This window comes from Mchenga conophoros, linkage group LG7 (genome assembly GCF_057382185.1).
Source record: "Mchenga conophoros isolate Kocher_MC1m ecotype Shallow Benthic linkage group LG7, M_conophoros_male_GT1.1, whole genome shotgun sequence".
Lineage (NCBI taxonomy): Eukaryota > Metazoa > Chordata > Actinopteri > Cichliformes > Cichlidae > Mchenga > Mchenga conophoros.
Genome location: NC_140532.1, coordinates 11,352,807 through 11,374,784, shown reverse-complemented (window position 1 = coordinate 11,374,784; position 21,978 = coordinate 11,352,807). Strand labels below are relative to the sequence as shown.

Here is a 21,978-nt window from a genome sequence, read left to right as displayed (position 1 = left end):
ACAAACTGAAAATTTCTAAATCACCATAAAGTGTCTGCATCCATTAAGCATTTTCTTTTTAAAACACGTTTCACATAAAGATGTGTTCTTCCCATTTCTATCATGCTACAGTACCTTATTTTGAACCACAAGACACTGTATGACTCATCTGCACAAGATCTGCAGTGAGATTCTGCAGATTTCACACAAAAGAGCTCTGATAAAAAAAAAACGGACTGCTGAATTCTTATGAAAACAATAACCAAACAAAAGTAAGATTTCAGGTGCACTTGAAGCTTAGCCTCACTTTATTTGACTTAAGTCTGGAAAGAAAAACTATACTTTAAGAAAAACACACTCGGAAATCCTGAAAACAAAGGGAAGAAGGAATTAATGATATCTAGCACTGCATCAACAGATCAGTAACACTTCAACAAGTTGCTGATTTCTCTATTGTGTTCAGTTTATCCCAGTGAAACACAAAGTGTGTGCGCAACAAGTAGACTCTTACATAGGAACATAATGGAACAATAGCCCGTCTGACTACAGATAAGGCCAGCAACAATTCAAGGTCAAATAAACAGTTATGAAGTACACAATAGTATCTCACCGCTGAATCAACAGTATATGCAAGCAGCTACTGCCATCAGCCTTCACTTTGATCATATAAGACTACGCTGCTGCAAGACAACAATGTTTACAGAATTAGCAGATTAAATGTCCAAAGCCCCAAAAATAGCGAGCCTGATTAAAAGCATGGAAGAAGTCATTCAGTGGGAATGAGGAGCAATGAGTGCAAATAGAATTTCATGTAAAGAAATGGATTTCAATTTGGCAATTTGGCAAATAAAGACCTCGCTGATAGCAATCAGTGAGCTCGAATATTTTACTTTGACAGAAGTCTGCCTTGTAACGCTGAGGAAAAACAACACGATGGAGATGACTAAAGGCCTTTTTCACATCAGAGATTTGTCTTGCAGCATTGGAGGCCAACCTTCGCAGCCAAAACTGTCTGACGTAACATTGTTTTCTAATAATGCTTTGCAGTAAAATATCAAAATGTAATCCTTGCTTTGGTTTAGTTTGTTTTTATTCCCTAATCATATCAAAAATCCGACTCAAAACATATATCAAGTAATAATGTAATGCATCATCTGGTGACACACATATATATAGCCAAAAGAAGACATAAATGATTTTTCTTGGTTTAACATCAAATTTAACTTGCATATGTTTTTCTCAATTGCGTGCATAATGTATTGTTTTATTATGTAGCTCATTGATCTTCAGCTCAAATAGGCTGTTTAAATAAAGGATTCATTCATTCATAACTGATGTTTTAAAATGTGTCCACATTACAATAATGTTTGTGGGTTAAATTTCCATGTATGCTTTATGTTTTCATGCACTTGCATATATATTTATACATTTATCTATATATATTTCATTATGTCTTTCTCTTGATAATCTGCTTAATTTTATTAATCTGGTTTAACTGTTTTTTTGTCTGAAAACACTTCAGGCTTAAGGTTGCAGCTTTGCTAAAACTGCAAGAAGGTTCCTTCAGAGATGTTTGTTTCATACCTGCAAGCTACGTAAGATACAACTTGCATATTCTTAGCACTTGTAGTCATACTAGCACTAAGGTTCTGTTGGTGGCAATGATGGTTTATTTATCAGTGAAAAATCTCCACAGCTGTTTGACACAAGAATATCACATCATTCATAGTGGCCACAGCACAAGCACACAAGTTAAAAAAAATAAACAAATAGCAAAGGAAAAGATAGAAAGGATCACGAGATTAGAGTACAGAGTCTTTTCACATGAAAAGAAATGATTGCACATATGCAGGTAACGCGAGCGTTCGGCTTGACTGGCTTGTGTTATAGTTGGTTTATTATGTTGTTTAAGTATGTCCTTTTTGTGCCATGGAAACAAACTTTCATTATTAAAAACAGCCTACTTTAAAGTAGAAATGGCACGATACCACTTTTTTATGTCCGATACCGATATCATAAATTTGGATATCTGCCGATACCGATATGAATCCGATATAGTGTGTTTTTTAATCAATAAAACTGTTTTTTAATATCTTGCTGCATTTTGTATAAGTTCATACTCAAGTTTAAATAAACAACAACACTAAAGCTATTCTGTTATACCTGTATGTAAAAAATACACTGCCCACAAAATATTTCATAGTTCAGCAACACTGATCAATCTAATAAACTTAAACCTACTCCATCCTTCCTATTCTGGCATTTTAAAGAGTACTTAGCAGAAATATTAAGCAACCTAACTAATAGGGTTGCAAACTCCCAGCAAAAAAAAAAAATAGGGAACCACCCCCCACCTCATGATGCTTAATCGACGTAATCAACTTTAATTTGATGCAGTGTGAAAAAAAATGCACAGAATTAAATTATTTTTCAAGAATAATTAAATAGATTCAACATCTTTCTTCAACAGAATTGCAGACTGCACAGATGGTACCTTCCCAAAGGAAAAAGTACTATAGCTTACTAGGGTATATTAGACTTAACAGTTACTATATACAGTAATGGACTTCTACATATTTTACATCAGATTAAAAATTTGGGTGTAAGATTCAGATAATTATTTATTAAAAGCTAGACATTTTAAATGAGAATAAGAAAGAAAAGTATGTCTTTGTGCCCCCCTTTTCCCTGTTAATGCCCTATCGGCCCCCCCTGGCTAAACTTTGCTAGATCCGCCCCTGCACAGTTACCAGCCATCAGCTACGTAGAAAAGGATCCTGGTGTAGAAAGTAATATTAAATAAATTCTAACAACAGCTTATCAAGGTTAAACGTGTTGCTGTTGTTCAGCCGCTGGTTTCCTCTTTCTGGTGCAAAGTGGGCCAAAAACAAAGAAGAGAGACGGACTCGCGGCAGAAAAGCCGATCAGCTGATCATTGAGCAGTTTCATGATTGAAGTAGCAACAGGAGAGGGAGGGAGAGAGAAGAGGCACTCGCTCCATATATCGGTTGTTAACCTTAACGTGGGAATGCTTTACAAACATTCAGAGACAAACTTACAGACTTGCTTTACTTCTCTCTGGGATCACTTCCTCGGAGATGAAATGCTGGTTTGGTAGGGAGGCTACAAATACACACAGCCGCTCTATCACGTGAGCACACTGCTCCGACGTGCTACGGTTATGAGCTGAGTTACGCCGTGTCGCAAGTTTTGTGAGGTGCTTTTTTGATATTTAATGGATCGGATTACATTTTTTATTTCTCTCCGATATCCGATCCAGTAATTTACGTCAGTATCAGACCGATACCGATAGGCTACGTAATATTGGATCGGTCCATCTCTACTTTAAAGTCGTTAAAAATGTAGACATCCACTGATAAGTCGTCTTGCTTACTCATAGGCTGATGTAGTATATATGTGTATTGCATTCCTCATCCTCGACTTGATAAACAAGCTGAAAACAAACGAGTTGCCCTCTTTAATCACATATTGAAAATTCCCTCACCATAAGGACCCTGGCAGAGCATTTGTAAAAATGTTACAATCGAGGAGGCAAAAAATGAAGAACACTTTCTCTATTTTCCAAATGTGAATATTCTCAGAAACGTAAAAGAAAAACTCACAGCGTTCCTGTTGTAATATTTCTAATTCTACATGACTTAAATTGTAATATTGTCACACTGTATCTATTAACATTTCAGTTATGTCCTTTCGCCACCTCATTTAAAATACATTTGTGTCACACTATTGGCGATTTCATTACCGGTCGGAGACACAAAGACCCACAGTCTTGTGTTTACTGGCTCATTTAGACACAGAATAACCCACCTGACTTGCTTATGTGTGCAATGTGAGTTTGATTATGACTTCATACGTCTGACGATGAGTGAAGGAAATAATTCTTTGAAAATAAGTGAGGATGAAAACACGTCTGAACAAATACACGGCAAAGTTCAATGGGATCCAAGGTAACAGACACAAGTTAAGACCAAGCCTTCAGCATAGGGCATGTCACCGGGCTTTTCTGCTCTCATTCTATATTCAGACTTCTCTTAACAGATCGGTTGTGCTGGTAAATCCTCTCTGACTGAAACCTGTGCACGCTGAAAGCTGTTTGGTTTCTGTTCATTGTTCTGAATTATTAAAATGGTCTGGTAAGGGGTATTACATAAACCCCTGTGTTTACAAGTGAAACATTCGGTTTTCATTTTAAGTTTGGGGAAAGAAAACACTGTGACTTATTGTGTCCAACATCCCACACGCGCCAGGCTCAAGCAAAAAAAAAAAAAAGGGAGGGGGGAGTCTTGATGAATGAGAAGAAATGATAGAAGTGAATCAAGGGGCTCCAAATGCAGTTTTCCAATAATAGCTAGATGCCATGTAGCCTGCGGTCCTTTTGTTGTATCTCAGCAAACTAATTTGAGACAGGATGTCCCAAGTGTAACTGCTAAGAATGAAGTCAGATGGAATAACTGTTCACGCCCCATAAAAATTTTAGACTGAAGAAAAACTGAAACACGCATTTGACGTTGGAAAGTATCCCTCATTATTCAGCAACTGCGGACATCCAAGCAGCCTAAGTTTAATAAAGTAAAACTACAACAAAGAAAAAAAACTTTCTGAAAACAAACTCCGGCACCACTGAGCCTGTTACTTAATGACATCTGGTGGGCATGCAAACAAACTTTGAAAATGTGTTTCAAGACCTTGCAATCATTCAGTATTAATGAAGGCATGTATACAGCTCGCAACCATACTGCATACCAGAGAGCACTCTCCTGAATCCTTCGTTTTCACCACAACTTTCTCACCAGTCAAGGACCAGAGCTTGTAATTAGGTGTTATTGTATGAGCTGTTGTAAGAAGCGATGCACTGTCACTCAGTGAAGTACACACACTACTCAATCACATAAAATGAGGCTTAAAGAGAAGCAGTTTGGTTTGTGGAGGTGTATTAGCTTTCAAGCCATTATCTGAATGAGAAACTAGACAAGAACAACAGATGGCTTATTTTAGAGAGAACAACTGACATTTATCTGCCAGAAAATGTTGCCAGTGATGTTCGCTGTGGTATCGTGCATGCATATACAGTACGTGCGCCTGTAAGATGGAGAAATTTTACACAAAAAGCTAATAAATAAAGCGGCTATCACACTCCAATAGTTGAATGGGATAAAAATAATTTGCCTTTTGCTTAACTTAGAAAAAAAAGTTTGAAAGTACTTAAAACTATTAAATGGGGAGAAGATATCACACAACACATCTTCCATCTGGCTGCTTTGAAATGCCTCTACTGTGGTCACTGCGGCTACTTGGGAAAATCATAAGCATTTCAGGAATGGTCATCTGACATCAGGGCTAGAGAAGTTAGTCCTCCTCGTAGCCTATGCTCTGCTACACACTTGTTGCAAACAACAGCTGCAACATGCCCATACAGTGCCAAATGCTGACGCCCCTTGGCAGAGGCTCCTGACTTTACCCTGACCTGGTGCCACACCCAAACTTAAAACCAACCGAGCACTTTCTTTTTGGTTGTCTTTAAACTCTGTGACTAAGGCCGAGCCTAAAATCTCTTAAAGCTTATATCCTAGTGTTCTTCAAATTGTTATTACCTTTGATGTCATGCAGTTTGCCAGTTTGCTAAACAAAATAAGGAAAGAGTTAAAACTCCATCTGCCTCCACGTGTCACACGACACTTTTCACTCATGACAGGCTGTCCGGTCATTGTGTACTGAGGACTTAGTGGAATGACATGGCCTGAATACCTACAGGGTTATGCTGGTCTAGGCATCTTACAGACCCTCTCCAGCCTTATAAGGGCTGCCAGGGCAGTCAGGGGGGAACAGATGCACCTGTCAATAGACGGGAAGGAAACAGGAGAAGAGGGAACTGTGTAGAGGCGACAAGTTTAAAGGAAACACTGGGTTTATTTACCTGCCCGTGTCAGTAAGACAGCTAATTGCCCCACTCTTTTACCGCTTTGAAGTACAAACACCACACAGGGTTTAATGCTGTGGAACCATTTCCCATCTCTCAAACGTGCGTTTACCAAGCATATTGTGCATGCTCTCTGTTAAGAGGACATGTGTGCCCTTTGCATGCAATGGAAAGACAGTCAAACCAATCAGTCAGTGGTACTGACGACTGTCTTTAGCCAATCACAAATAGATATGCTACTATCCAGCTCATTTGCTAAGCAGGAAGCCTGTTGGGCAGAGCTACAGAGAGCTAATGAATCTCTCCAGGAGGACTTACCCGCTGGGCTGGAGCCCGCACCACTTGGCACTGAAAGGTCTGTGGTATCCAGCATGCCACCTAATAAGATGCACAGAGTGATATGATTAACCATCTGCATCTTTCTGCAAGCTAGCAGAGCATGTGATGGAGATGGCAGACCAGACATGAAAATGTCATGTAGCTCTATCTTCACAGTGCACGAAAGAGTAGAACGTGCTCTGCCAGGGTCCTTATGGTGAGGGAATTTTCAATATGTGATTAAAGAGAGCAACTTGTTTGTTTTCAGCTTGTTTATCAAGTCGAGGATGAGGAAAGCAGCATTCCACTGTGAGGAGGCACGTTCAGAAAACGGTTACTTGTGTAATTCTGAATTTGTGCACCTCTGAGTGATGTTTCACACACATTTAAGCAATGCACTTAGGTCAAAAGAATATAATGCTAGCATGCCACCAGAATCATCTAAAAATAAGATAAATGCTTTACAGTTATTAATCACAAGGGATGAGTTATTCTAGAAAATTATCATTTAGTATACCCCCAGTAAACAAGAACATGTTACTACTGATATGTGGTCAAATGTCAGTGAGGCATTTCACACCTTGCTGCATGTGCTCCCATCAAAGGCATTGTAGTGAAATCTTGCAAAAGCCAACCGAACTGACTGAGTCCAACCAGTCATACCAGTACTAGTGTCACTGACATCATTTTTCCACTATGCAGATACAGTAAAAGGTGTAACAATGAGCATCTCAGAGGATGTGAAAAAAATATATCCACCAAAGATCAGATAAGAGGTGTTGAATGACGACTTGACATTAGCTCACTTACCCTGGAGACCATTTTGGACAAAAAGTTGAAAACCATTTGAGATAGAGACCACTCAGAGGTTAAATGTGGACAACCTAGATAACGCAAACCTATTTATGCATATGAAACTAAAGAGGTAAAAGCTAGATCAGTCAAGTTTTCTCTAATCTATCTGAAGTATGCAACATTATTGGCTTTGTCAAGTGCCTGAACTCTGTCATTCAGACATAGGTCACATTTATTGTTTTTTTTCCCCTGTACCCTTGAGATGGGACTGCATCTCAATATCTAGCCCCAGAGCTTCCAGCATTTCCGTCCACACTGCCATGTGTGTGCCCCATTCCCACCTCTCATATTCCCTTGCCTCTCTGTGCACCCTGTCCTCATATCCCCCCTGCTCCTGTGTGCAGCCTCTCTTTTTACTTACGTCTCTTAGCCAAAAGTCTGCGCTTGTCCTCAAACGTCTGCTAATGTCTGAACTTTCTTTTTCTTTCTTGGGTTGTTCTGTTGCAGATCGGTCTTAATTGTGAGCATACCAATCCCATAACGTTAACTGGCATGTATTTATTTGAAACAGTAAAAGTGATACATAAATGTTGTTGATACAATTTCCATCAAAGGGGCCAGGATGCTTTTTTACAAATAAAGCCGACAAGTCTGGAAAATTGATTGGATCCAAGATTAATTTGTATGTCGATTCTTCACAACATATATCCCGCTTATAAAATTAAGTGAACTTGCATGCTGCTACCCATTGTCTCCACTCTTTATGCTAAGCTAGGTTAACAAACTTCTGGCCTCCAACTCCATGTTCAACAGGGATATAAGAGTGATACTGATCTCCTCAGCAAATTCTGAAAAGTCAAAAACAGCAATTTCCAAATTTGCTGAGCTACTCTTTTCAAACTATTGCAAATAAAACTTTGATAATATTTCTGATGTTGGTGAGACCGACTCTTGTATCAATTTGGTGGGAAACTGCCTTAACCACCATTAACAAAAATCGAAGTGAGATTGTTATCCACTGACCTGCACTGCCTGCACTGGTGGGCCTCTGGGATCCTCCACCAGAGCCAACATTCCTGTGCAGAGAGGCCTGTGGAGGGGACAGCATCCCACTCTCACTCAGAGAAGCTGTGGCGGCTGCCAGGCCCTGGCTGCCCAGAGTCCCTCCTGCCTGGTACATGGCATTAGGATTGGATACAGGCACTGCCACATGCATGGAGAAGTTCTGCTGAGGCAATGCTGTGGGCTAGAAGAGGGAGACAAACACACAAATATTTACACAGATTACACTAAAAATCCAAGCTCCGATGAGTCTGATGAGTCACTGGTTGTCATGGCATCATTAACAGCAAGCTCCACTTGAAGGTTAGCTTTAATAAACAGATTCACAAAACAGGCAGGCAGGGCAGATTGAAGTACTGCAAAGGAGACCTCCTACATTGTCGGCTTTGTATGCTTTATAGTATACATAACATAATATTTATTCATGGTACTTTAATAAACATTCATAACCATCATTCTCATTAACATCATACATAGAGAATACACACAAATCTTCAAGTAATACCACAACATACACAAATAATAACTTACAAAACCCAAAATATAAAAACATGCTGTCAGGTGATCACTGTGCATTGCAGCAGTCAGCACTAGACACATAGATTTTCCTTTTGAAACACCATTGTGTAATGTGTTTCTCTGCAAAACACACAGCGGTGGTGGGGACTTGCAACCCAGACATCTACAAGAATCACAACTCATTTGCATTTACCCACAAAGTGCTGACTGTGCAAAGCTTTAAGTGAGAATGACAGGTGGCAGTGAGAACATTTCATTATAGCATTATCCAGTGAGCCAGTTGGGTGTTATCATTAGTTTGTTAATGGCAAAGTGATGCTCTTCATGTCAGGAACATAGAGAAAACAACTGCTTCTTAGTAAGCACTATGTTCTTGCACAAGTCTAATATTGTCACGTGTGATAAGATCACAAGAGATCTGTGATATCTTGAAAGACAGAGCCAGTGTGGTACTTGGAGAAGGGAACGGGACGGTGTAAATATTAGTGCAGTGTAACGATGAAGAGATATAATTTGAAAAGAAGAATGAAAATGTTGGATTATTAAGGTCCTACGGAGACAAAAAAATATATATTTTTTTACCAATCGAATAGAAATCTGGATTGAGATGGCAAAAAAAACACCCTTAAATTAAAGGATCTGCAACTGTTTATAATAAACACTCACATTACTCTTAGGGTATTTACTGTAAATTCATTATGTTGAGATAGTGATTGCAGTTTGATTTGTGATAACATGACCATGATACTAGGGTGTAATCTTTCTAGCAGAAGCATGCAACATTTCATCTGTTAATGAAATGTGATCTTATCAGGGTGTGCCAAAATATCAGCGGCAAAACAACTCAACGTAAGGAACAAATGCACACCCAGTAAAGGGGGCATTAATCTTTAGTGTAGGTCTGAAAGAAGTTAACGGAAATCTTCGGAGGGACAACAAAAAGAGGAAAGAGTTAAATGGAGAAAAAAAAGAGCCAAAAATCCGTTGTGCCACAAAGCCAAGCAAGAACATTGCATTTACAGTACTTACGATTTTATGATTTCTCATCATATTATCAAACTCCTCATTAATTTTTTTATACTTTTCTTCTGTGTGAGGAGTGAGGACATATGAGGCATCGGGGTCCGGGCTATCACAACCTCTGTGTTCTTTCTTGTTTAGCGCCTGTAGTGAACATCAACATAAAGACAGGAATCAACACAAAACAGCAGGGGACAAAGGAAGTACTTACACCGCAGCGCTTGTACATTAAATCACTGTCTTCGCTTAGTTTGCCGAAATGGTCATCCATGAGGGGGCTGTGCCCAAAACAGTCATCAGGATCAGGACTAGCACAGTCATTATGGCCTTTGTTTCTCAATTTCTGAAATGAAATTGCACAGTTGAAAAGAAACAATGTACAAGAAGTAGTCCTGTGTTTATGTTGCTTGTTACCTGTTATATACAACACTGTGCAAAAGTTTTATGAACATCAGAACTGTACATTTTTATACTAATGCTTAACATTAGGAGGAAACTGATCTGTCACAAAATAATTCTGTAGCATTACAGACACAGTCAGCCATAAATACATGTCTTCAGTGCTGAGAAAAACAACAGGTCTGTAACAGATGGTATGGCCCCTATACAACATCACTGAGTCAGTCTAGGATCAAACGAAGAGACAGAAGATGCCATAGACTGTATTTATAAAAAAGCCAATGTGATGTCACCCATTGGTTTGTGGACTCATTTTGAAGCCACAGACTAAGCACTTTGGCCGCTGCCATCTTATAGAGGTGGATATGGCTGATAAAGTGTCACATGTCATAAAGTAACCACTCCCTAAAGCATAACCTGCTTTACTGCCAATTTTACTCGGCTAGAATTTATGAAATAAAACAGCACGTTATGGTAAATAAGGCCTGAAACTAGCAATCGAGATCATAATCGCATAGGGGGAAAAAACGCTTACTGAGGTAATAAATAAAGTAGGCAGTAGGACAACTTAATAATAGACTTCCGTACAATAGGATTTTATTTTTGCAACCAGATGAGCACCACCCCCTTGCTCGCCATTAGAAAGAATGTAGGTTTAAGGCACATTGATGCCCAGTTTTTAAATATACAGTATAAAGCAGACACTGAGGTAACCCAATTTCAGACAAACAGTGGTAAGTTCCTCAAGATGCTTGAGATAATCTCACAGCTGAATAACTGGAGAAACTCTGTGTAAGGCTATGTCATAGATGTGCTAACATTTTAAGGTCGAATAATAGATAACTTTTTAAAATCTTTGCACTTTTTGTCAAGGTAATCATTCGCAAATGTACCTGCAACCTTTGACCAGTACTGTACTTTAAACCAAATTACATGTGAAAATATTCTACTCTGTTTTTTCTTTTCAGAAAATCAGAAAAACAATTTACAAACACAGTGGGCTAGAGTGTGGAAGACAAGGATAAACTGGAAAAGTCACTTTCACCAATTCACCCTTCACCTGGAAACTCCCTTTTTCTTTTCTTGTATCCATTCCTGTCCCCACAGCCTATGCATGTGCATGGCTATATCTTTCACATTTATTAGAATGCCCTGCACAAAACGACTCTACAGCTGAGCACACCTAGTCTGCAAATTAGTATGGTTGGCACTTGCATACTCTGATCAAAGTTAATGAATGTGCGATTATCAAAAATTGGTTACATATGCTTATTTGTGCAGGTCATTGAGAAATTATAGCAACATAAGGTGGTCCAGTGTGATGTTATAAAGAGCCTATTCTAACTTTAGCGAGGTAAGAAACATGCCATGAAACTAAGCTCTTTTGCTCACTTTCATACAGGCTATTCTCTGCTCCTCATTACAGCTCTGAAAAGCAGTGTTAACAAGACTTGCTGACAGCATGTGACAGTTTGTGATATCTAGGCAGTGTACATCAAAACATGATTTATGCGAGGCTCCCAAGACTTCTCTATCAGGCTGCTGCAGGTCCACAGCAGCACCCTGCCCCATCTTGAAGACCTCGTGTCTACAGGAAGGTCACTGACTCCTGTGGATGTAGGGGTTACAGTGCACACCAGAGGAAAGGAACCTACACACACTAATGAGACCTTACTCTCTTGTTTCTGGTCTTCATCATGCAGCAAAGTGGAAAATGTGTGTCTGTGTGTGTGAGAGAGAGAAAAACAGAAACTATGTGAGTAGGAGTGTGCGGTGCATATGTGCAATGTCTGTACGTTGTGTGTGTGTGTGTGTGTGTAAATGTGGTGAGGGGAATGGGGGAGGGGGGGTTTCTACAGCTGCTACATCCTCTGACAGCGATGTGACAGTACGTTTAGGTCTGTGCAGACAATGTGGCTAACCTAGCAGTTCTCACCACAACCTCAGTGTAAGTCACATTTCCTAAAACCTGTGTTGTATGAGACTCCTGCATAATACAATTTCTCATTAAAACTAGACCACTTTAAACACCCGACTGCTCCTCCATTTTACGTGTACATTTTCTTTTTGAGGGATGTATATTTTAAAACCCAGTAACAATGTTGGTATGCAACATGCAATGAGAGAAATTAAGCTGTGCATAGCTGAGATCGAAATGAGGAAGTTCAGAAAGAAAGAAACAACAACAAAAAAACACCCACATCTCTTTAAACGTTAAGTGTACATAGTGCCCAAAGGAGCGCAAGAGAGAGAAGTCCTCTGGATAATGAATGACCAGCACTGTACCACAGATGCATTACTGTTTGGTGTGGTACAGAGTGGAGGCATTCTTCTCATTCTAAGAAAACGCCTTGCTGGTTCATTTCCTGTTTACTGAACGCAACCCCCTTTAGTTAGTGTCCTGAAAGGCCTGTGTTTACTGGGGTTAAGCTATGCACTTTCTCCACCAGTGAGCCAAAGATCTGATCTCAACCTGCTAATTTAAGTTCCAACCTGCTCATTATGGGAATATCTTGGTCGGATTGGTCGGGCACGGCTGTGCGAGATGGGCAGGGTTGCTCCACTTTCACAACAAGCCTGGCCAACCTTCAGTACACCACACCCACTAGTCCAAGCCTTTTAGGGAGGGGTAGCAGAAGCAGAGTGGGCGAGCAAGAACCAAATAGCAGTCAAGGGCAGGCGGGACTCAGATGTGTTTTATGATACATGACACGAGTCACTACAATACATATTATCTTCAAAGAGATGTACTAGAAGGTGTCGTGTTGTGCAACAGTTCATCTCTGTACTGTTCTAATGAATGCAATATTGAAGTGCAAGTAAAGCATGGCTGTAATTCTTTTTTTAAATTACTTGGCATGTTTTCGGGTGCCCCCCCACAGACACTGCCTACAGCTCTCAGTAAACGGATCACTAAATGAGCACATGGCCAAACAGGTGCTCCTCTTCCAAACACCTGTCAAGACCTGGCTCCCCATGCCAGCCAATCAGAGGCACACTCACAGAGACATAGCCATAGCAGGGACCACATGTATCCCTGAAGGCCCCCCAACCACAGACCAACTTAGTTCTTACATGCCAGTGTAAGACGCTACAGGGTTCTGACACGGAAAAGGAAGAAAATACATGATTAGGAAGCAAAAAACCCACTTTCTCTTTTCCGCATTATGAACAGCTTGTTAAAAGCAGCTTTAAAATGTCTCTCAAATGTTGAATCAAGCTTTGGGGTTCGTACTTTTTGGAAAGTATAGTTGGCTGGACGTGAATGCAGCTGAGGCTGGGATTTTCAGTAGCATGTCTGATGAAAGATACGGCCTGTTTGTTGCGGGAGAAGGTTACAAAGGCTATAGACAAGGGAACTTGTGTAATCTATTCACGAGGCCCTGAGAGGCTCACAAAGATGAGTGGGAACAAGGCCAGCTGCTATTTTCTCACAGTGGTCCAAACCTGTATTGATAGAAATTTGGCTCTTGAAATAAAAATGAGGCTGAGTGGCTGATGACAAAACCTACTGGGTCCTATTGTCTGAGAGTGCATCTATAGTAAGTGTGTCCATCAGTTTGCTTTTGTGATACTTCTCTTAAAAAATATTTTCCATTGCAGGAGGCCTTGAAGCTTCCCTGTCCTGAAGAAAACATTTATCCGTCATTTCCATCTGAGCCCTGACTAATAACCTAGTTGTTACCATGGGAAGCATTCAGCGCAGTAATTGCCTCCTCATGTTTGCACTGTATGTTCAGCACAGGAAGCAGCAGAGCAGTTAGATCTCACCTTGCGTTCCATTTTGATATGATATCAATATAAATTCTCTTTTTGATTCAATTCTGCGCAATGACACGGACTGCTACTAAAATAAGTGAACTTTGAACAGTTTCTGTGTGTCATTAGGCATGACAGATCATCAGTTTACATCACTATGCTGCCTCCTAGGTTTACTTTTAAGCAGGATTTTCACATTCAACGGGTTAAAAATAAAACCCAAACTATTGCATAAGCCACCTACATCACCTGTTTCTTGAGAAGTACTTTTAGTGAGATGGGTCCAAGCAATTTACTCTGCTGCTGTGAGTCTTGGAAAACCATTTCTTTCTGATGTTCTCCCTCTCTTGTGTCAAGAGAGCTTTCTGCACTTAACTTATTCATGTACTGTACTCTACTGTACATGAATAGAAGGGAGGGTGAAAGGAGAAAGATAGCGGTTAGGTATAAAAGCTAAACTTCAAAACTGTGGGGGGGGGATGGCTGAAAGGAGGGCATGAAGAGGCTGTTTCTGCAGTCTCTTCTATTGTGCCTGCATCACGGCAAAAGGCTATACTTACAGTAGCTTTCACTATTGGAAGAGCTCCGCCTGACCTATGACTGGTTTACCACAGCTCCAATTCAAGGCCCTCTGTGGAAAGACAGTCTGTAGTTATAAACTGGAGTACATCATGAATGTTTAATTCACGTAGTGTTTGTTCAAGCCTCCCCGTTAAAAGCCATATTTTAACGGGTTGCCGTGCCTGAGGCCTCCCCTCACCTCATTCCAGCCGGGTATCTTGGCCCGCTTGCCCTGCAGTGCTGTGAATTAGCCCTTGTGTCCGCCGCTACACTAAGCAAGGTAGCGTGCTAATCCTCATGACATCACTATTGTGTCCAGGCCGTTCCATCTAATGTGCTTATCAAAGGGCTTCTTTGAGCGTTAACGTACTAGGAAATCAGCATGGGGAGGTGGCTTATAGGAAGGCTTTTATCTACTAAGGGATATTTCTGCTCTTATATAACATCTTAACAATCTTTCAGTGCCGCCATGTTCCCTTTCCTCTCTGGTGGTGCTGTAGTCTTCACTCAAGGGGAATAAACACTTCCTCAGGTCGGTCTTTAGCCGCTGTTTGAAACTGTCCAGCACTGGGTTACTAGGAATCCATTTTTCTCCATTTCCTACCACATACTGTGAGACTAGAGCAAGGAGATTTTAGATAAGGAGTCCTCTGTAATTCCCAGACATATCTTGTTTAATCTCATGACCATTAAACATTACAGAGTGGAGTGATATCAGGATATGAGACTGGATTCATGTCCTTCCTTTAGCACAGTCCATTGTCTAGTTACTCAGTGGACAGGAAGAGCGAACAGGAGGGGGCAACTTGAGTGCCTACATTACACTTTGACATTGTTCTCTTGCAGCTGTTAGAAAAACAACATAAATAGTGCGATTCAATCCCACCTGAAAGTAGTGACAATGGAAGACAACAATGATGTAAGGCCTCAAAGTCAGTGGACCATAAGTCGAAAGTGGCAATGCTTGTTAAATAAAATCGTGACAGACAGATAGACATCAGGCAAACCTCTTATATTTTACTGCAAATGATTACCTGCATTTGGTTGACTAGATTCCCAATTTAATATAGTCCATTGATTTTACTGAATGAGGAGTAATTGCTGTGCAGTGAGCAGTCCCTTCAGAGCTTTCTGCTCTGAGACTGTGGTGAATGACTGATGTGACAAAGCTATTAGCTGCCAGAGTCAGAGAGAACAGTCTCAATCAGTGGACTGCATATTTTCAGTATAGACAAGAGGGAATTAAACTACAAATTGAGGATAAAGGCAAACCAATGTCATCATTATCTACAGATTAAAAAGAATGAGAACAAGCACCCTGTGCCCACGTGAAAGTAGTGGCACACATAAAAACTGAACAAACTCTAACAAACACAAGATCCTTCAAACCATTTCAATCTCAGGCTCTTCATCTCCCTCTTTCTCTGGTCATTGAGTGGATCATTAGCTGTCAGAGCCATTGAAACCATACCCCCAACCCTGAACTCCCATTCCTGCTCGCCTCTAAAATATTCATAAGGACAATTAGGAGTTCCGATAAGGCGAGTACGAAGGGCTGGGGGGCGTGCGGCAGAGAGGGCAGGATGTGCCAGCAGGACGTCTGTTCTGCAACACTCTATACCCAGACCACAGACCTGTCCTCATCAATCTGAGACACAGCAGCCTCCCTCTTTGCTCCCAGTCAGGCCGGGCAGTCGGGGGGAAGGTGGCACTGTGCCAGCTAACCCCCCCCATCCCAGCAGGCTTTGCTCTGTCCTCGCCCCTGGGCAGGAGGGGTTGGCTGCACAGCATGCACAATAGGAGGAGGGGGGCACAAGGGCAAAGTGATTGTTGCACGAACTAACTCACAGAAGCTGTTTTGAACGAAAGCAAGGTCACTGAAGAACATCGAGGGTGGAGTCGATGGCTTGAGGTTCTACTAATCTTTATCATAACTAGTATCGCTGTTGATCTGTAACTAGATCAAACCAAATTAGGCCAGCTTAGTGTATGACCTATTTCATGTGGTTCGTGCCATAGTTGATGACAGGTATGTGGTTTGAGCTCAGTTTTGAGGCACTATGGTACACAGAATTTGTGTTATTTGCTATGAAATATATAGTAAAGTAAAATCATGACACCACAAATGTTATAAAAAGCAATTAAAGCTAAAAAAAAAAAAAAAGGGAAAAAAAGGAAAACAATTTCCTGCTAAATAACAGGTACAGAAGGAAACATTTTTTAGAGTAAATACATGAGAATAAAATGTTGAAAGAAATCATGTCCATTATGTTGAACAGAAGAAATAAAATGTCTGATGACAAAGAAATCTAAGTTAATTTCTGGTGAATAAATTCCAAGGGCAGCTATGCCTCTGCAGTGACTTTAAAAGAACAATTCACAGTAAGCGAAGACAGGTTGGGGTGCTTTGATGCTAGGTGCAAGAAAAAAGCCAAACAAAGTCAAAATGCATAATAATGTAATCTATTTCTCAACAATCGATCTAACAAGTTTAAAAAATACCATCTAAGCACTGGTGCCAAAAAACATGTCCATCAATAGTTATCTAGGCTTTCTGAAGGTCTTTAAAAGTTCTTTGGGTATCTGCTGCGTACTGACTAATTTTCAGTCCAGTCCTTATACCTCAGCATTTTCACAAGAATACACTTCTCTTTGTTAAACCACTTAAAACTGACCAATGAGGCAGTCAAGCATAAAAAAGACATTTAATTAAAGGGTTGAACCACTTTGTGCCTACACATAACAAAAAACTAAACAATTTTATATTACATATATTTTGTATTTTTAGGCACTTTGTTACTAGCAGCCTAATGCAAAAATATTATTTTATTAAATCTATTAAAAAATGCCAATGAGAACACAGTTATTCCCAAATATCTGAGGAAACTGGAGATGTGGAGGACGTCAGAAGACATAACAGGCCTAAAGAACTATCCACAATAGATGAAATGTATCTGAAAGTATACCACACTTTACTGTCCTGAAGAAACAGGTGATTTACAGGCTCTGTTTTTGCCTTATATACGGCTCATGTATGTTTGAACATGTTTCAATAAACTTTACACCTATTTTTCATTTTCCTAGCAAAATAAAAAAGACATTTGTGGTGACGCTACTTTTTCACAAAAATCAGATAAAAACAACTTTTAACACTGAAATTTTTTAATGAGTATAAAAATATAACTCTCTCCTTAGTTAACTGAAGTGTGTTCAGTTGAACAGTCAAAGGAGTTTGCAAAGAAAAGCGTCTGGACTTCTTTAAGTTGCTTGAAGACGTTTCACCTCTCATCCGAGAAGCTTCTTCAGTTCTAAGGTCAAATGGTGGAGAGTCCCAGATATAAACCTAGTGGGAGTTTCCCCCCACAGAGGGACAAAAGGACCCCCTGATGATCCTCTAATCGCCTGAGCCAAGGCGTGGGTCCCAATCAGCCAGAGTTTCGGGTGTGTTCATTGTGAAACCTGGCCCCACCTTATCATGCGAATTCCTGAGGTCAGATGGCCCAGGATGTGAGTGGGCGTTAAGGCGTCTGGGAAGGGATCTCAAAACTGGATTATAGATGGCAGAGAGTTGGTGTCATAAACCCCCGCCTCTGTTCAAAGATGGTCGCTCACAGTGGACATAGATGGCTTCTTTCACTCCTCTTTCAAACCATCTGTCCTCTCTGTCCAAAATGTGAACATTGGCATCCTCGAAAGAGTGACCTTTGTCCTTTAGATGCAGATGGACTGCTGAGTCTTGTCCTGTGGAGGTGGCTCTTCTGTGTTGTGCCATGCGCTTGTGAAGTGGCTGTTTGGTCTCTCCAATGTAGAGGTCTGAGCATTCCTCGCTGCACTGTACAGCATACACCACATTGCTAAGTTTGTGTTTTGGCGTTTTGTCTTTCAGGTGAACCAGTTTCTGTCTGAGCGTGTTGCTGGGTCTGAAATACACTGGGATGTCATGCTTGGAGAAAACTCTCCTCAGTTGAACACACTTGAAACCCTTGAGTCCTAGTAAGCTCACTGGAAAGTACTGTTTAGAATAAGACACAGTGTCTTGTGGTCCTTGTTGTTGTTGTTGTATCTCTTTTCATTAGATGCTCACTAAAAGACCCTCCGTTTGAAATGAGACATATGCAACGTAGTTGAGAGGGTGGAAAAAGAGCTCTGACGTCAATGAGGCACGACATGAGCCAAAAGCAAAAATCTCTTAGCAGTAACCTGGTAACAGGAATCGCATACACACACAGCCGAGTCATAATAAAACAATGAGATGTAGTACATGATGGATTTAAAATGCACAGAAAAACAGTGCTTGATTATGGAGTAAAGCCAGTCAGCAATTCAAAAGACAACTACAGAAAAGGGATACTGCTGGTTACCCAATAATCAAACTACATTTCAAGATGCCATTGGGTAACAACTACTTAAAAGTATCAGTTCCACAGCAGAGCACACGTGTTAGAGAGTCACCTATAGCTTAACCATATATCTGCATGAGCATTGCAACATCTGTTTTATTACACTACAAAAGAAGACCGATGACCTTTTTTCGCTAAAAGCCCAGAGGAAAAGGAGTCCTTGTCCTATAAAAAGTGGCACTTCTGAAACACAGCGTGTTGCTTGCAACAGAACCATTAATACTGCTCGCTGTGGCACGAGAAGACCTTTCAGAAAACTCTCATCAGACTCCTTTGTGAGAGATATGAAGACATCAAGTGGCATAAGCTAAGTACTTATTTAGATAGAGTTTACTTTTACACTTTGCCCCACATTGGGTATCTCTACTCTAAATATACTGTAGACTCTCTGAGGCTATAAAATTTATACCCTCTGTTGGAACTATAAATGTATCAGAAGTATTCTAGTAGTCCAAAATAAATCGTCCGCTTTTACTATAAAATGTGTGAGTTTATTTTTATCTCATCCCACTGCACTAATCTGAAAATAACTTCTTATCTTGTATGTATATAACAGTTAGTATGTTGGCTCTGACACTCAACAAAAGTTAACTGTAGAGCCGACCTGGCCGGAAACACAGGCCCAAAGGTTAAATGTCTGCCCTCAGATACAAAACCCCCGCCAAAAAACAGTCTGTGCACACAGACAGGAAGAAGTGCATCATCTTAACAACACTGTTTGTTTATATGTACGCCAAATGAAGAGGCGATAATGGGATTTCAGAAATACTAATTAATGGCTGCCTTTGTTGCTACATTATCAACCTCTCCAGAGACAACAGACTGACTGACAGGTTTCATATTTATGTGGCAACAAGGAGAAGACACTAAAATAAAAACTAAAAAAATAAATACATTTTCATTATTACAATGCAGTATCACCGAAAACTTCTATTAACTCAAAACAAAAACTTCCAAAACACAATAACATCATATTTAGGTTGGTCTGCAGTATTGTATGTGACCTACAGTTATTAAGTATAAAAAATAATTTTAATATCACTTCAATAAGTCATAGAAGCCCCAAACTACATGTATTTTTTTTCTGTAATATTAAAAATGGGCTGGCTGAAAATTTCACATATATTGAAAAGCCCTGGAAAATCAACATCAACCCAATAAATCTATGTCAACAGCAATGACATTTGATTTAGCTTAAAAGGGATATCTCATCACTGCTGCTGTGAGGTCTGTGGCGAAACACCAAAAAGGATGATGATGGTGCAGATAAAGGGTAAAGTAGAAAGATACTGGTGAAGGGCTGAGGCAGATATTGAGCTTTGCAGAGAACTGAGAATGAAGTCATTAAACCGGTCTATTTATTTATTCCTTTAAATAGCGCTCATTGCAGAGAACACAGCAACTTGTGCTTGTTTTGCCTCTTTTCAGACAACAGGGAAATTCTGTCAAAATCAAAACATTTTCACCGGCATATCATATATATATATTTGAAATATCATATATTATATATCATCATAATATATCATATATTAATGTATACACATTACTGTAAACACACCAGAAAAGTATGGATACTACCAACTTACAGAGAGAGCAAAAGAGAAAACTAATAAATGAATGCTATGTCTTTATGTTTTTCATGACAGCAGAATATAGAAACACTTAACAGCAAACTAAAAAAAAAAAAAAACATACAAAAAAAAAACAACTTTCTGCAGAAATGAAACCAAGACAATGAAAAATCTTTAAACATGCATAAAAACTTTGACTGGTGTCAGGTACAAGTAATAATCCAAACAACAATTAAAACTAGTATTACTGAGTGGCTATCTGTTCACTTAATATAGCCACCCGACACTTAGCACAAACATTGTGTTGTTGAAAATAAAATTCTATACTAATTCAGTTCTCCCCAATTCTAAATTTCAGTTAAGTAAATATATCTGTGTAGCTGAACTTGAACGACTTAATGTTACAATTGCAAAACTGACCATATATCATTCAAAATACCACCACCCGTTTTTCTAACCTGGAGAAATTCTCTCATTTTCCAAACAGAAAAGTATGCTATGTGTGTTAACTTGTTGTGAAAAAGACTCTTTTTCATCGGTATGAATAACTTTCATAATGTGTACGTGTGTGGGCAGCACATACCTATTACTATATTACTTAAGTGACCAATGAATGAACAGTGCAATAACTGCAGTATCCACCAAACACATTTTGTAGCCTATGAGATAATACCTGAGAGATAAAGAAACAAGCAAGTATCGTAGGGCTAAAGAAAAAGCATGAATAGAAATAAATAATCATTTTATTGCCCTTAAAATATGTTTGGATATAAAACTTTTGGATGTCTAAAAAGAAATTTATATTAATGTGTTTTTTTATTTAAACACTGTGACATAAAACATAAAAATCTCACTAGCACATTTCTGTCACACTATGAAATTCCTGAAGAAACTAGAATTTTTATCTCTCTATTGTCTCCACTAATCAGCCAAGTTGCAGCAGAAGTTGCAAAGAAATTCATGCTGTTGCAGTAAAGCTGACTTTTAATCTTTTCAATTTGTGTTCAAAAGATTTCAATTACACGTGTCAGAAATTGTGTGCTCAGACCGCTCTGAATGCTTGGTTTTTCAAAGGGATTTTTTTTTAACTCTTAGCTCTAATTGACATCAAAGAAAGGTGATGGCCTTAATATAGTCTGCTTGCACAAGACGGCCAATCACTTGGAAGTTGGCTTAATTGAGCTTGTTTCAGACCAAGGGGCTGCACCAAGGCCCACTAGAGGGTAAATCGTGAATAAGGAATGATGTAAATCTAGAATAAAAGTGCAGAAACAGAAATGAGCATAATAGGAGCACTTTAAATTATGACCATGTTTAGTGAGGTTAAAACTGTCCTTGACCTTGAACTTCTATTTCTAATCAGTTCATGTCTGAGTCCAAGTGGATTTTTGTGCTATATGTGATAAAATACTTCCAGGTGATCGATTCTAATTATTTGCAAGACTGGGATCGACATGAGGTGAGAGACCTTGACCTTTGACCACTAAAATTAAAAATTTTAAACCCTAACTCCAGGTGAGCTAATCCCACCACGACTGCCGCCAGTGCAGAAGCACGAAATATAAATTTCAATCTACTGTTAGCTAACATTTCAAGGTCTCTCTATAAACGTGAAGCTTCTGTCAGAGTTGTTTTCAGTTTTATTTATTTGTCATAT

At 39.5% G+C, this 21,978-nt stretch overlaps 1 protein-coding gene across 6 annotated transcripts in view; it reads right to left on the bottom strand.

Moving 5' to 3' along the window:
* The window catches only part of mef2aa (myocyte enhancer factor 2aa), a 67,293-nt gene that overhangs the window by 8,741 nt on the left and 36,574 nt on the right, over positions 1-21,978 (bottom strand). For 3 of the 6 annotated variants that reach the window (XM_085282086.1, XM_085282085.1, XM_085282088.1), the window contains exons 4-5: positions 9,641-9,775; positions 8,054-8,276 (exon numbers count right to left, since the gene is read on the bottom strand). In XM_085282086.1, coding sequence (XP_085138212.1) covers positions 8,054-8,276; positions 9,641-9,775 — 358 coding nt within the window. Of the gene's footprint in view, positions 1-8,053; positions 8,277-9,640; positions 9,776-9,842; positions 9,975-21,978 lie in introns of all 6 variants that reach the window. The other 3 variants (XM_085282087.1, XM_085282089.1, XM_085282090.1) reach the window with 2 other exon arrangements.